Raw genomic sequence first — 16,534 nt, 5'->3', positions numbered from 1 at the left:
TCTGTCTTCTCCCCCTCAACCACCCCTTTATCCATAGCAGCAATTTGCCTCCAATGTCACACTGCTCCAATTTGTGTAGCAGTCTTCCATGTGCAACAGTATCAAAAGCCTTTCTAAGATCCAATTATATAATATCAAAGTTATTCCCTGCATCCAGTTCTTTTGTGACTGCATCATAGTATCCAATCAAGTTGGTCAGGCAAGACTTCCCCTTAACAAAACCATGCTGTGTCTGAGCTATAACTTAACCCAAGCACGGTACTAAGTACTATAGGTTTAATACCTCTCGTGTTTGGGGTTCTCATAAAAAAAAAAATAATAAAAAATAACTGAAGTCTTGTCTAAATGATCCTGCAGTGCTTCTTTAACCAGTGCCTCCATTAATTTTCCTGGAACAGAAGTTAAGCTCACAGGTCTATAATTACTTGTGTCAGCCTTTGATCCTCCTTTGTGAATTGGGGTCACATTTGCATATTTTCAGTCTATGGGTACCTCCCCTGAGTCCAAGGAAGCTCTCATAATTATGGCTAAGGGTTTGCTTACTTCCTTTGCTGCCTCCTTTAATATAACTGGACAGATCCCATCCACCCCGGGTGCCTTTCTTGTGTTTATCTTCAACAGTTTCTCCTCCACTTTACTCCCAGTTATTTCAAGATTCTGTAGATTCTTACTGTTAGAGTTGAATACACCTCTGGCATTCCCCTTGCTGAATAACTCCTCATGTGTGAATGTCGATGCAAAATATTCATTTAGTTTGTTAGCTACCTGAGCAGGATCATCAACAGTTGACCCATCAATATCAAGTGGACCAATCTGATTCATCCCCTTCCTTCTAGAGTTTACATAAGTAAAGAACTCTTTGCTGTTTTTCTTTGCATCCCTTGCCAAAGATTTCTCGTAATCTGCCTTCGCCTGCTTAACCTCCTTTGTAACTTGGTTGCATACCAACTTGTATCTATCATAGGCTTCTGTGTCGTGTTAATTTGTAAGTATCCCATGCATTTTTCTTCTCTGCCATATGCCTCATTAGTTCATCTGACATCCATTTTGGCCTAAACCTTGAACAATATTTCTTAGTTGGTATGTAAAGCCTAGTAGCTTCCAAGATAAGTTCTTTGAATGCTTCCCATTTTGAATTTGCTGTTGGTAACATCATCAGTTGGTCCCACTGTATAGAATTTAAATACTGTCTCAGTCCATCGTAGTCGCCTTTACGGAAGCAATAACCCTTCCCTTTACCCCTAATGGTAGTTACCTCTTTGAGTAAATCCCACTTCAGCACACTGTGATCACTGCCACCTAGTGATTCATTTATCTGCAGATTCTTAATGCATGAAGAATCACTGCTGATAATCAAATCAAGAGTATTCCTCCCTCTAGTTGCCTCCCGAACATGCTGATGTAGAAAACAATCATCCAATAAATCCACAAAAGCCCTGCTAGTGTGTCAGTAACCAGCCCCCAAATTCCAGTCAATATCTGGGAAATTAAAATCTCCCATTATAAGACTCTCTGATTTACTGGCCCACTCTATTTCCCTGTACAGTTCCTTATTATACTCATCAGAGTCATTAGGCCTATAACACACTCCTACTCTCAATTTTGATCTCCCAATGCTTATGTCACACCAAACTGACTCAACACTGCACTGTCCGGTGATGTCGACTGGCTTCACTTCCTTGGTTTTTATGTGTTTCTTAACTAATAGCATAACCTCTTCCCCCTTCCTATCCTGTCTATCCTTTCTGTAGACGTTGTACTCCCCAAATTGCAGTTCTGCATCCCTTATATCTCTGTGACACCACGTCTCTGATATCCCAACAATATCTGCCTTTGATGTTTTGAGCAATACCTCAAATTCATCAAATTTATTTACTAAACTCCTAGCATTGGTGTACACGCAAGTATACCTGCACCTGTTTCTATTCTTAGCTACCCTAACACAACCCATGTGTTTACAGTAGGAGACCATCAAAATCACTTAACAAGTACAGGTCACTGTTGAAAAAAAGCTGTGAATTACGGCTGAATTTGAAAGTGTCTGCAATTCTGCCCAGACACGATAGAAAGGAGTATATGATGAGAGCCTTGTCGATCAATTCGGCCCTGGAAAGATTGTGCAAGGCTCACAGAGTAGAATTTTTTTCAGCCTGGTCTGTACTTGTTAACAGGAGAGACTGCTTCTACAGGGATGGGATACACTTAAATAGAAAGGGTGCAAGAATATTTGCTGATGATATCGAGGCAGTGTTAGTTGGGTCGGAAAAACTGCTAGCTTGGGGGGGGGGGGGAATACAAGCACTAATAGATTAACAGTAGCCGCTGGCAGAGGTGAAAGTGATTCTTGCACTGCTTCTATTGGAATGAGCAGCAGCCTGGAAAACAAGATGCAGGATATTTCAGAGACTGCTGGGAGTCATTGCAGTACAAGTAAACACATGGGTTGTGTTAGGGTAGCTAAAAATAGGAACAGGTTAATGTATACTTGCGTGTACGCCAATGCTAGGAGTTTGGTAAATAAATTTGATGAATTTAAGGTATTGTTCTAAACATCAAAGGCAGATATTGTTGGAATATCAGAGACGTGGTGTCACACAGATATAAGGAATGCAGAACTGGAATTTGGGGAGTACAATGTGTACAGAAAGGATAGCCAGGATAGCAAGGGAGGAGGGGTTATGCTATTAGTTAAGAAACACATAAAATCCAAGGAAGTGAAGCCAACTGACATCGCTGGGCAGTGCAGTGTCGAGTCAGTTTGGTGTGGAAGATCAAAATTGAGAGTAGGAGTATGCTATAGGCCTATTGACTCTGATGAGTACAGTGAAACTTCCCTTTAACAGCCATGGGGAACGAAAATGTGTCCATTAGAGAGAAGTGTCCGCTAACAAGAAGTCTGAGGGAGAAAAAAAAAAAAAGAAAAATCATTAAACGTTTAATGTAAAATTAAATTAAATACAGATTTTGAACAATATTTTTGTAAATAATATACATACAATTGTGCTATGCATATTATGACTTTATCTTAAGAAAAATACATACAGTAATCACTTATTTTCTTCTGCACCTTCTTCGGGCTGATAATTTTGTTTTCAACATTTGTTTGGAGTGAAGAAACCATCGAAAGTCCTTCAGTATCTTCTTCAGCAGTGAAAAACATTTTTAAACGATTGATTTGTATGAGCACTTCTATTTTCATCGGTGGTTCGTCGTTAATATGTTCTTCGACAGAATGACCTCCTTCCATTTCTTCATCCTCATGAGGAACTTCTTGAAAAATATCGATGATAATGTTGTTGATATCTAGAGTACCATCTTCTGTAGTGAGGTTCGAGTCTATATCTTTGTAGCCAGGGTCACTTGTAGCTGAAATATCGTACATTATCAATAGATGTTGAAGTTCTTGTTCTTCTTGGTGCTCCACATTGCTGTTCACAACTTCAATTTTTGCGTTTGAGAAGCCAGACCTTACAAAACAGTTCATGACAGTTTGTTTTCTAATTGCGTTTACTGAAGAGGAAATCCATTGAATCGCATCTAGGATGCTGATTTTCTTTGCAAGGTCACTCGCACATGTTACATCGTTCATGTTTGCAATGAGATGTCTTAAAACACGTTTTCTGTAGTGAAGTTTAAAATTTTTTATTATCCCTTGATCCAAGGGATAATAAAAAATCATCTGCTGACACTCTGCAGATGTGTTTGGTGGCAGAAAAACGATTTGAATGTTGGACAATTCAATGTGCGGGTGAGATGCAGCATTATCGATGAAAAGAATAATTTTTCTGTTTTGACAAATCATGTTTTGGTTAAAGTGACTTATCCATTCGCTCATGATATCTCATGTCATCCACGCTTTTTTATTAGACTTCCAGTCAACATTCAAAAGATTCAACTTTATGCCCTTGAAACAACAAGGATTTTGTGGTTTTCCTATAACAAGAGGTTGTTCAAAATCTCCCAGCATATTTGTACACAATAGTAAAGTCAAGCGTTCCTTAGAAATTTTTCGCCCTGGCACTTTTTCGTTTTTTAGACTCATTGTTTTTTCAGGAAGAGCTTTAAAAAACAACCCTGTTTCGTCACAGTTGTAAATATCCTTAGCTTCAAAATCACGACATAAATCTTCCAATTTGATGGTCCACTCTGTTACAACCCCAGTATCAACAGATCCACCTTCACCACTTACGGTTTTCCAAGAAATTTTATGCCGAGTTTTGAACTTGTCTAGCCATCCCACAGAAGCTTTGAACTCATTTACTCCCATAGATTTCGCAACCTCCAAAGCCTTTTCCCTAATAATAGGCCCATTAATGGGAATTTTTTTAGCACGTTCGCAACAAAACCACTCATACCCATTATCAATTTGAAGTCCAACAGGTTTCGGGAATGATTTTTGAACCTGATCATTTCTGTGTTGCCAAAATTGTTTGAGCAGTTCATTTTTTTTCTTTAGGATGTCGCTTACCTGCGTCTTCCCGATTTTGAATTTTGCAGCGAGATTGCGAACACTATTTTTTTGCCGATCATACGCATTAATGAGTTCAACTTTATCTTTTAAAGTTAAATGGTTATGAGAAGACACTGTGCACTTCACACGACGCTCAACAAAACTGAAAATACGAAAGGCAGACCATATTCCCCCCCCCCCTGCACACACCTAATTCATCAGAAGTTTTACACTTGCCTTAAAATTCTTGAAAAAGGGTTTAGAACCGCAACGTAAACCTTGATAAAATTCAGAGAATCGGAAATATAAAATAAACACACGATTGAGGCAATACGTGGAAGAAAAGTTCCTAGAAAACGGGCCGCAAGCTCGGCCACTGTCCGTTATGGGGAGATCAAATTAAGTGCTAATCTAAAGGAAACAGTGCAGATTGCCTGTCCACTTCCGTCACAGAGAATGTCCGCTAGACAGAAGCTGCAAACACGTTAAAACCAATAGAGGAGAGTTGGGGAATTTGAAAATGTCCGTTGTAGAGAGATGTCCGTTAGGAGAAGTTTACAGGGAAATAGAGTGCGCCAGTAAATCAGAGAGTCTTATAATGGGGGATTTTAATTTCCCAGATACTGACTGGAATTTGTGGGTTGGTCACTCACACACTAGCAAGGCTTTTGTGGATTTATTGGATGATTGTGTTCTACATCAGCATGTTCGGGAGGCAACTAGGGGAGTAATACTCTTGATTTGATTATCAGTAGTGATTTTTCATGCATTAAGAATCTGCAGATAAAGGTACCACTAGGTGGCAGTGATCACAGTGTGCTGAAGTGGGATTTACTCAAAGAGGTAACTACCATCAAGGGTAAAGGTAAGGGTTTTTGCTTTCGTAAAGGAGACTACGATGGTCTGAGACAGCATTTACAGTATTTCCCCATGTATAAGACACCTTTTTTCGAAAAATTTGGGGTCAAAAAACTGGGTGCGTCTTATACAGTGGTTGTAGATTTATTAACTTGCATTTCCCGCTTTTTCGCGCTTGTCTTTGCGTTCATTGTTACTATTATTAGGTTATGTTTTGCCACGTTCTGCCCAGAAATGGCTCAGAAAAGATTTTCGTACAGTGCTGAATTCAAGTTATGAGGAGTTGTATGAATTTTATGATGAATAAAACTTGAGTTCAATAACTTTATGTAATACATTTTTTTTTTCAAATCTCGGGCTGTAAAATTAAGGTGCGTCTTATACATGGGGAAATACAGTAAATTCTGTACAGTGGGACCAACTGATGATGTTACCAACAGCAAACTCAAAATGGGAAGCATTCAAAGAACTTATCTTGGAAGCTACTAGGCTTTACATACCAACTAAGAAATACTGTTCAAGGTTTAGGCCTAAATGGATGTCAGATGACCTAATGAGACATATAGCAGAGGAGAAAAAGGCATGGGATACATAAAAAAAATTAACATGTGACACAGAAGCCTATGATAGATGTAAGCTGGTCTGTAATCAAATTACAGAGGAGGTTAGACACACGAAGGCAGATTACGAGAAATCTTTGGCAAAGGATGCAAAGAAAACAAGCAAAGAGTTCTTTACTTATGTAAACTCTAGAAGGACGGGGATGAATCAGATTGGTCCACTTGATATCGATGGTTCAACTGTTGATGATCCTGCTCAGGTAGCTAACAAACTAAATGAATATTTTGCATCAACAATCACACATCAGTTATTCAGTGAGGGGAATTATCTAGCTTACTGCCAGACGTGTATTCAACTGAGAGAGGTGTAATAACTGAGAGTAAAGTGGAGGAGAAATTGTTGAAAATAAACACAAGAAAGGCACCTGAGGTGGATGGGATCTATCCAGTTATATTAAAGGAGGCAGCAAAGGAAGTAAGCAAACCCTTAGCCATAATTATGAGAGCTTCCTTGGACTCAGGGGAGGTACCCATAGACTGGAGATGTGCAAATGTGACCCCAATTAACAAAGGAGGATCAAAGACTAACACAAGTAATTATAGACCTGTGAGTTTAACTTCTGTTCCAGGGAAATTAATGGAGGCACTGGTTAAAGAAGCACTGCAGGATCATCTAGACAAGACTTCAGTTATAGCTCGAACACAGCATGGTTTTGTTAAGGGAAAGTCTTGCCTGACCAATTTGATTGAATAGTATGATGCAGTCACAAAAGAACTGGATGCAGGGAATAACTTTGATATTATATATTTGGATCTTAGAAAGGCTTTTGATACCGTTGCACATGGAAGACTGCTACAGAAATTGGAGCAGTGTGGCACTGGAGGCAAGTTGCTCCTATGGATAAAGGGATGGTTGAGGGGGAGAAGACAGAGTGGTAATCAATGGACACTGCTCATCGTGGACTAATGTTATTAGTGGTGTCCCTCAGGGTTCAGTGTTGGGTCCATTATTTCTGTATTTATAAATGATATTGATGATGGTATATCAAGCTTAATGTCCAAGTTTGCAGACAATACAAAGGTTGGTATGGTTGTTAAGGACACTACTGATGCTATGCTGCTGCAACAGGATCTGGAAAGGTTGAGTAGATGGGCTGAGAGGTGGCAAATGAAGTTTAACATTGACAAATGTAAAGTACTACATATGGGAAACAGCAACCCTAGAGCAACGTATCAACTCTGTGGTACTACACTGACAGAGGTAGGGAATGAAAAGGACCTGGGGATAATTGTGCAGGCAGATATGAAGTTCTCTGAGCAGTGCAGAAGGGCTGTAAGAGTAGCTCATGGTGTCTTGTCAATGCTTTTTTCAGCCTGGTCTGTACTTGTTAACAGGAGAGACTGCTTCTACAGGGATGGGATACACTTAAATAGAAAGGGTGCAAGAATGTTTGCTGATGCTATCGAGGCAATGTTAGGTGGGTCGGAAAACTGCTAGATTGGGGGGATACAAGGACTAATAGATTAACAGTAGCCACTGGCAGAGGTGAAAGTGATTCTTGCACTGCTTCTATTGGAATGAGCCGCAGCCTGGAAAATAAGATGCAGGATATTTCAGAGACTGCTGGGAATCATTGGGGTACAAGTAAACACATGGGTTGTGTTAGGGTAGCTAAGAAAAAGAACAGGTGCATGTATACTTGTGTGTACACCAATGCTAGGAGTTTAGTAAATAAATTTGATGAATTTGAGGTATTGCTCAAAACATCAAAGGCAGATATTGTGGGGATTTCAGAGACGTGGTGTCACACAGATATAAGAAATGCAGAACTGGAATTTGGGGAGTACAATGTGTACAGAAAGGATAGACAGGATAGGAAGGGAGGAGGGGTTATGCTATTAATTAAGAAACACATAAAATCCAAGGAAGTGAAGCCAGTCGACATCGCTGGACAGTGCAGTGTCGAGTCAGTTTGGTGTGACATAAGCATTGGGAGATCAAAATTGAGAGTAGGAGTGTGCTATAGGCCTAATGACTCTGATGAGTATAATAAGAAACTGTTCGGAGAAATAGAGTGGGCCAGTAAATCAGAGAGTCTTATAATGGGGGATTTTAATTTCCCAGATATTGACTGGAATTTGGGGGCTGGTCACTCACACAGTAGCAAGGCTTTTGTGGATTTATTGGATGATTGTTTTCTACATCAGCATGTTCGGGAGGCAACTAGAGGGAGTAATACTCTTGATTTGATTATCAGTAGTGATTCTTCGTGCATTCAGAATCTGCAGATAAATGAACCACTTGGTGGCAGTGATCACAGTGTGCTGAAGTGGGAGTTACTCAAAGAGGTAACTACCATTAGGGGTAAAGGGAAGGGGTATTGCTTTCGTAAAGGCGACTACAATGGACTGAGACAGTATTTAAATTCTATACAGTGGGATCAACTGATGATATTGCCAACAGCAAATTCAAAATGGGAAGCATTCAAAGAACTTATCGTGGAAGCTACTAGGCTTTACATACCAACTAAGAAATATTGTTCAAGGTTTAGGCCTAAATGGTTGTCAGATGAACTAATGAGGCATATGGCAGAGAAGAAAAATGCATGGGATACATACAAATTAACACGTGACACGGATGCCTATGATAGATACAAGTTGATCTGTAACCAAGTTACAAAGGAGGTTAGGCAGGCGAAGGCAGATTACGAGAGATCCTTGGCAAGGGATGCGAAGAAAAACAGCAAAGAGTTCTTTACTTATGTAAACTCTAGAAGGAAGGGGATGAATCAGATTGGTCCACTTGAGATCGATGGGTCAACTGTTGATGACCCTGCTCGGGTAGCTAACAAACTAAATGAATATTTTGCATCGACATTCACACATGAGGAGTTATTCAGCGAGGGGAATGCCAGAGGTGTATTCAACTCTAGCAGTAAGCTAGAGAATCTTGTAATAACTGAGAGCAAAGTGGAGGAGAAATTGTTGAAGATAAACACAAGAAAGGCACCTGGGGTGGATGGGATCTATCCAGTTATATTAAAGGAGGCAGCAAAGGAGGTAAGCAAACCCTTAGCCATAATTATGAGAGCTTCCTTGGACTCAGGGGAGGTACCCATTGACTGGAGATGTGCAAATGTGACCCCAATTCACAAAGGGGGATCAAAGGCTGACACAAGTAATTATAGACCTGTGAGTTTAACTTCTGTTCCCGGAAAATTAATGGAGGCACTGGTGAAAGAAGCACTGCAGGATCATCTAGACAAGACTTCAGTTATAGCTAGGACACAGCATGGTTTTGTTAAGGGGAAGTCTTGCCTGACCAATTTGATTGGATACTATGATGCAGTCACAAAAGAACTGGATGCAGGGAATAACTTTGATATTATATACTTGGATCTTAGAAAGGCTTTTGATACTGTTGCACATGGAAGACTGCTGCACAAATTGGAGCAGTGTGGCATTGGAGGCAAGTTGCTGCTATGGATAAAGGGGTGGTTGAGGGGGAGAAGACAGAGAGTGGTAATCAATGGACACTGCTCATCGTGGACTAATGTTATTAGTGGAGTCCCTCAGGGTTCAGTATTGGGGCCTTTATTGTTTTCTGTATTTATAAATGATATTGATGATGGTATATCAGGCTTAATGTCCAAGTTTGCAGACGATACAAAGGTTGGCAGGGTTGTCAAGGACACTACTGACACTATGCTGCTGCAACAGGATTTGGAAAGGTTGAGCAGATGGGCTTCGAGGTGGCAAATGAAGTTTAACATTGACAAATGTAAAGTACTACATATGGGAAACAGCAACCCCAGAGCAACGTATCAACTCTGTGGTACTACACTGACAGTGGTAGAGAATGAAAGGGACCTGGGGGTGGTGGTGCAGGCAGATATGAAGTTCTCTGAGCAGTGCAGACGAGCTGCAAGAGTAGCTCATGGTGTATTGTCAATGATATATAGAAATTTTTCTAGCAGGGATAAGGAGGTGATTATTCCCTTGTATAAGGCAATGGTCAGGCCACACCTAGAGTACTGTATACAGGCCTGGAGGCCTCATTTCAGGAAGGATGTAGAGCTGCTGGAACGAGTACAGAGAAGGGCAACTAGATTGGTGAATGGGACAAAGGGGTTCTCTTACGAAGAAAGGCTTAAGTTTTGCAAATTACAGTGTCTGGAAACTAGGCACCAGCGGGGTGATCTGATAGAGGTGTACAAAGCCTTGAATGGTTTGAGCATGCTCAATGCTGATGGGATTCTTCCTCTAGCTCAGAAAAATCACCTGAGAGGGCATAAATTCAAATTGAGGAAAGACAGATGTAGGATAGATGTGCGGAAATTTGCCTTTAGCCAGCGGGTGGTTGGTGGGTGGAACAGACTTCCATCCCTTGTCGTGGAAGTTGATAGCCTAAATAAGTTTAAGGCTCAGCTGGACAGGTATTTCGAACGAACAGAGGGGTGAAGTGGAAGTGGTTATTTTTATTTATTTATGTTACTTTTTTTTTTTTTTTTGGCTGATGCTGCATAAGCTTGCTTTCTTGCATCAAATGCCTCTACTAATGCTAATGCTAATGCTAATGCTAATATACAGGAATTTTTCTAGAAGGTATAAGGAGGTGATTATTCCCTTGTATAAGGCAATGGTCAGGCCACACCTTGAGTACTGTGTACAGGTCTGGAGGCCTCATTTCAAGAAGGATGTAGAGCTGCTGGAACAAGTACAGAGAAGAGATACAAGATTAGTGAATGGAACAAAGGGTTGCTCTTACGAAGAAAGGCTTAAGTTTTTTAAATTAGTGTCTGGAGACTAGGCACCGGCGAGGTGATCTGATAGAGGTGTATAAAGCCTTGAATGGTTTGAGCATGCTCAATGCCGATGGGATTCTTCCTCTTGCTCAGAATAATCACCTGAGAGAGCATAAATTCAAATTAAGGAAAGACAGATGTAGGATAGATGTGCGGAAATTTGCCTTAGCGAGTGGGTAGTTGGTTGGTGGAACAGACTTCCATCCCTTGTTGTGGAAGTTGATAGCCTAAATAAATTTAAGGCTCAGCTGGACAGGTATTTCGAAGGAACGGAGGGGTGAAATGGAAGTGTTTTTTTTTTTATTTTTGGCTGATGCTGCATAAGCTTGCTTTCTTGCATCATATGCCTTTACTAATGCTAATGCTACACATAGTGTGCGTTTTTCTTCTCTGCTATTAGTTCCATCAGGTCATTTGACATCAATTTAGGTCTAAGCTTTGAATAGTAGCTGTTAGTTGATATAAAAAGCCTTCAATTATTAAGTAGCTTCAATTATTACATCCTTGAATGTTTCTAATTTAGAATTTGTTGTTAGAAACTTCATTACTTGGTCCCACTGCAAAGAATTTAAAGTCTGTCTGAGACTTCTGTAGTCATCTTTACAAAAGCAAAAGCTCCTTCCCCTTGCTTCTGACAGTAGACACATTAACATTCCATATCAGTACACAAGTAAAAGATCCACTGACACCTAGTGGATCTTTTACCTGCAGATTTGTAATACATGAAGGGTTTCTACTGATGGTAATAATTTAGCAAAGCCTAAATTAGTGCAACAATATTATTTGTTTTAAAAGTTTCAAATTTGTAGTTAGGGAAGTTAACATTCTTCATGCCAGTGAACAGACATTACTCACCTGTGGAAAACACACAAGCGGATTTCTAAGGAGGCTTTGATTTAATCTATGGGCTGATCTGCAGACTATGGGTACATCTTGTCAGCACATTGTTGGCATGGTCAAATTCAGGAAGGATTCAAGCAAAAGAAGTGTGGGTTATTTAATAGACTCATTTTCAGCTAGTGAAAAAAAAAAATTAGGTTAGTTTATGCCAGTAATTTGGGGTGGATTCAAGCAAAAAATGCCACTTCCTCCAGAGGTGTACTCATAACTGGAGTATAACCAATCTATGTTATGCATTATCGTTCTGCTTGAAAGATCCTCACACTATGTTTGTTGAAATGTATTCTGTTCAACAAACTAGGTTCCTTCTTCATAAAAGTGTGGGCCATGCTTATAAAAATTTCTCCCCAAAAGCCTTGCAGAACAATTGTAAGTGTGATTTAATTCACAAGGCTTAAGTTTCCCAGAATGTCAAAGGGGTATTTTCCTAAGAAGCAAAAATGTCCAGAAAGCAAAAAGAAAAAAAATCTATATAGAAATAAACATCATAATATATAAATCATACACATATGCAGTCCCCCCTTTCTCAGATCTATCAGTGCAAGGGATATATATATATATATATATATATATATATATATATATATATATATATATATATATATTATACTGTTGTCAAGCATTATTAATAAATTTATTTATAAGTATTATATGTTGCTGATAATTTTTATTTCCTTTAAGATAATTGGTGGAAAGTAAAGATAACCCCGTTTGAAAAGAAAAATTGCTGTAAACAATAAAGCCTAATTACCACTAAAGAGTGTTTATTTAAATGTCAGATTTCGTAAATGAATGTGTATCAGTTGACTTCGGGCTGAAATTTACTTACGTCGGTAAAAATTAGGGATGCAGCTTAGAATTTCAAATAAATTCTGAGCACCCGTAATGAATACCATGATAAATTTATTGTAAACAAGCTGCAGCAATTTTCTCAAACTTGTATCTTCAGATGTTATTTGATTACTACTGTTAACATTTATTACTATTTTTATATTAAAACATGAGTAATTTTATCTTTATTTGTTCCTTATTAGACGAAACGATCTTCTAATTTCAATGTTGTCAAAATGAATAAAACGTCTTCTCAAGTGATAATTTTCATTACAGTCAGCACAGCTGGTTCATTACTATTAACTGAACACATCTGTCCTATATGATCTACAAAAAAACAAATCTTTTGTTAGGAATTAAAAGTCGGAATGATATTTTACTGTTAGGCCTAAACGATATAATTGAACAAGTACAGAACACCTCACCTGTCAATCTCTCGCAGAACAGTTAGCTCTTGCGAAGTTAAAGCAACATTAGATGATTCTTCTACTTCCGAAATCATTTTCAAGTTGAAGAGGCATTACTGAATCATGAAGCACAAATGCGATTAACAAAAAATACACTATTCTCAATTCTGGTATAAAAACACATGAAAAAATATCTACATATTACTGTCCTGGCGCACTTCCAATGATAAGTACGCGAAGCGTTACCTCCCTGCCTTCCATACACGCAGCAGACGCCAACATTGGAACACGAGAACCCCAAGAGTTTAGAACTGCTGCGAAATTACAATATCTATTTATTTATTTATAAGAAAATATAAAAACGCACGGAATCATAAGCGCATGTGAGTTAAGCATGAGTATGCTTTATTGTTTACTTATTTTTATGAAATTTACAAGGCTGTTAATCGCGTTGGAAAACCAGAAAAACCGTGTAGTGTTACACTGTATAGTTTCATGCAAAATAATGCTTCATGCTTCATCACCATGCTTCAGGAAAAATAATTAACAATATAGTTCCAAAAGCTCCGATCAACGTATTAATTAAGTAACAATTCTTCCAACTGACATTTCCTTCGATTCTTCTATTCTATGCCGTTTCCATAACATCGCTCCTAACTTTGTTGAAAGACCAGGATAACATATTTGGAGAGCTTATAAATTTCTTAAAAATCTCCTCGATGCTAGGAATCATGTTACATTTGTCCAGAATGTTAAGATATGTTTCAGCTGGAGTCCCTTGGAGCAGGCAGCACATTATCTGGTACTCTTTTCTGGGCCCTACTGCAACATTTTCTTTTGGTGTCAACAAATGTCCTTTGATATGCTGATGATGCTGATGATGCTAGATTAAGGGAAATGTTGTACTAGACCACTCAACCTTTCCATTCTAGCACAACATTTCCATTGAGGAACACTGTGTTTGAAAACATGATCATCATCATCAGCCATTTTCAATCCACTGCAGGATGAAGGCCTCTCCAGCAACTTTCCAGTTCCTTCTGTTTTGAGCACTGGACATCCATTTACCGAAAACATGATATAGCATGCAAAAGGCTGGATTTACTGAGGCGTAGTGCTGCAGTTGCTCCAGACCCCAAGGTATTGGAGGGGTCGAGAAAATACAACCCCAGAACCCTGAGGTCTTAGTTTTATGGCCTACAAAAATAAGTGCCAAGGTAACCTAGACAAAAAATCCAATATTGATCCAACAGTGAGCATGGATCCATAATGTAAACAACAATGTAATAATGTTTTTTCTGAGGATCAGGGAGGAGAAGTGATGAAAGCATAGAAAAAACGAAACTGATCTACCATTTGGGGAGGGAACCAACAACATAAAAAATAACTATCATATTAGCGGCACCCGAGAATCACCTCATCTATTATGGGTATTATGTCCTTAAAACTGCGTATATCCTCTGATTCGTTTGCGTGTTTTGATGAATGAAACAGTTTGTGGGGGGAATAACTTGCTATCCTCTCCTGAGACCAGCTTTTTCTTAAAAAGCTGGTCTCATTCGCGAAAAAAACCACACGAATCTGAGGACGTTTCAGCAGAAAATCCATAAAAGGGGAGGAGAGTGATTATTAGCATTAGAATTAGCATTGGTAGAGGCATACGATGGCCAAGGGTCTGCTTACTTCTTTTGTTCCCTCCTTTAATATAACTGGATAGATCCCGTTCACCCCAGGTGCCTTCCTTAAGTTTAACTTCAACAATTTCTCCTAAACTTTGCTCTCAGTTATTACAAAATAACCTAGCTCCCTGTTAGCGTTTTATAAACTCCCCTAATTGAATAACTCCTCATGTGTGAATGTAGATGCAAAATACTGATTCAGTTTATCAGCTACCTGAGCATGATCATCAACAGTCAACCCATCTATGTTAAGTGGTCCAATCTGATTCATCCCTTTCCTTCTAGAGTTTACATAAGTAAAGAACTCCTTGCAGGTTTTCTTTGCATCGTTTGCCAAAGATTTCTCATAATCTTCTTTCGACGGCCTAACCTCACCTGTGATTTGATTAGAGACTACTTTATACCTGCCATAAGCTTCTGTATCGCCTGATACTTTATATGCATCCCATACATTCTTCTTCTCTGCCACTAGCCTCATTAAGCACACATTACAATCATAAAAAATACTAGCATAACAGTAGGGGTCACCCAACATTTGATTCATTTAACACTGGTGAGTATTGGCTTTGCAAACCCAGAGTCCTGAGAGGAATATCATCGTTCATTCTTTCTTGCTGATTCACTTCTACTTTTGACACTTGTTTTCCTTCTCGCTCTCTCGTTGTTTGGTCTGACAACTGTTTGACTTGGCCTGACCTAAGCCCGAGGACAAATAAAAAGTAGGGGCCATACGTGGTCAAAGCCACTAAGTGGATTTTTCTTATTTATTGATTTGAAATTATTGTTTTTCTAAAACTTTTGATTTAAATTTAGTAGTATAGCATGATTTTGTGATTTTCTGATTAATTTGGTGTATTTATTCTTTATTCGGCCTTGCAATTGCATAAAACATTCCGTAATGGTATCCACGTGTTACAAGTCGCAACTCCGCTGAACGAGAAGTTTTTTAGCCATATTTAGCCGCTTATTGAATATTTTTTACATCAAATTATTTTTTGTAAGTAGATTATAGACCTAGTAAGGATCGTTAGTTTATTCTGAATTGAGACAGCGAGATTTGAAGGTTAATTAATACTTAAGTGTTCATAGATTACCGTTCGTAACTTCGCGCCTTTGTCTTTGTCATACGATCGTTATATATCGAACCTAGATACCGTTAATATTAGCATTAGCATTAGCATTAGTAGAGGCATTTGATGCAAGAGAGCAAGCTTATGCAGCATCAGCCGAAAAAAAAAAAAAAAAAAGAAAAAAACCCACTTCCACTTCACCCCTCTGTTCGTTCAAAATACCTGTCCAGCTAAGCCTTAAACTTATTTAGGCTATCAACTTAAACTAAAAGGGATGAAAGTCTGTTCCACCAACCAACCACCCGCTGGTTAAAGGCAAATTTCCGCACGTCTATCCTATATCTGTCTTTCCTCAATTTGAATTTATGTCCGCTCAGGTGATTATACTGAGCTAGAGGAAGAATCCCATCAGCATTGAGCATGCTCAAACCATTCAAGGCTTTATACACCTCTATCAGATCACCTCGCTGGTACCTAGTCTCCAGACACTGTAATTTGCAAAACTTAAGCCTTTCTTCGTAAGAGCACCCCTTTGTTCCATTCACTAATCTTGTTGCCCTTCTCTGTACTCGTTCCAGCAGCTCTACATCCTTCTTGAAATGAGGCCTCCAGACCTGTATACAGTACTCTAGGTGTGGCCTGACCATTGCCTTATACAAGGGAATAATCACCTCCTTATCCCTGCTGTAAAAATTCCTGTATATCATTGACAATACTCCATGAGCTACTCTTGCAGCCCATCTGCACTGCTCAGAGAACTTCATATCTGCCTGCACAACCACCCCAAGTCTCTTTCAATCTCTACCACTGTCAGTGTAGTACCACAGAGTTGATACGTTGCTCTGGGGTTACTGTTTCCCATGTGTAGTACTTTACATTTGTCAATGTTAAACTTCATTGGCCACCTCTCAGCCTCTCAGCCCATCTGCTCAACCTTTCCAGATCCTGTTGCAGCAGCATAGTTTCATTAGTGT

At 39.1% G+C, this 16,534-nt stretch overlaps 1 protein-coding gene across 1 annotated transcript in view; it reads right to left on the bottom strand.

Moving 5' to 3' along the window:
• Utx (Utx histone demethylase) overlaps window positions 1–12,965 on the bottom strand; it is a 758,689-nt gene extending 745,724 nt beyond the window's left edge. Inside the window, exon 1 of the mRNA XM_090377749.1 lies at window positions 12,830–12,965. Within this exon, the coding sequence (XP_090233875.1) occupies window positions 12,830–12,906 (77 nt within the window). The 5' untranslated portion in view covers window positions 12,907–12,965. The remainder of the gene's footprint in view (window positions 1–12,829) is intronic.
• Window positions 12,966–16,534: the final 3,569 nt, after the last annotated feature.

The sequence above is a fragment of the Mastigoproctus giganteus genome, chromosome 1 (genome assembly GCF_048544385.1).
Source record: "Mastigoproctus giganteus isolate SK-2022 chromosome 1, ASM4854438v1, whole genome shotgun sequence".
NCBI lineage: Eukaryota > Metazoa > Arthropoda > Arachnida > Uropygi > Thelyphonidae > Mastigoproctus > Mastigoproctus giganteus.
This window is presented reverse-complemented; position numbering and strand designations above follow the sequence as displayed.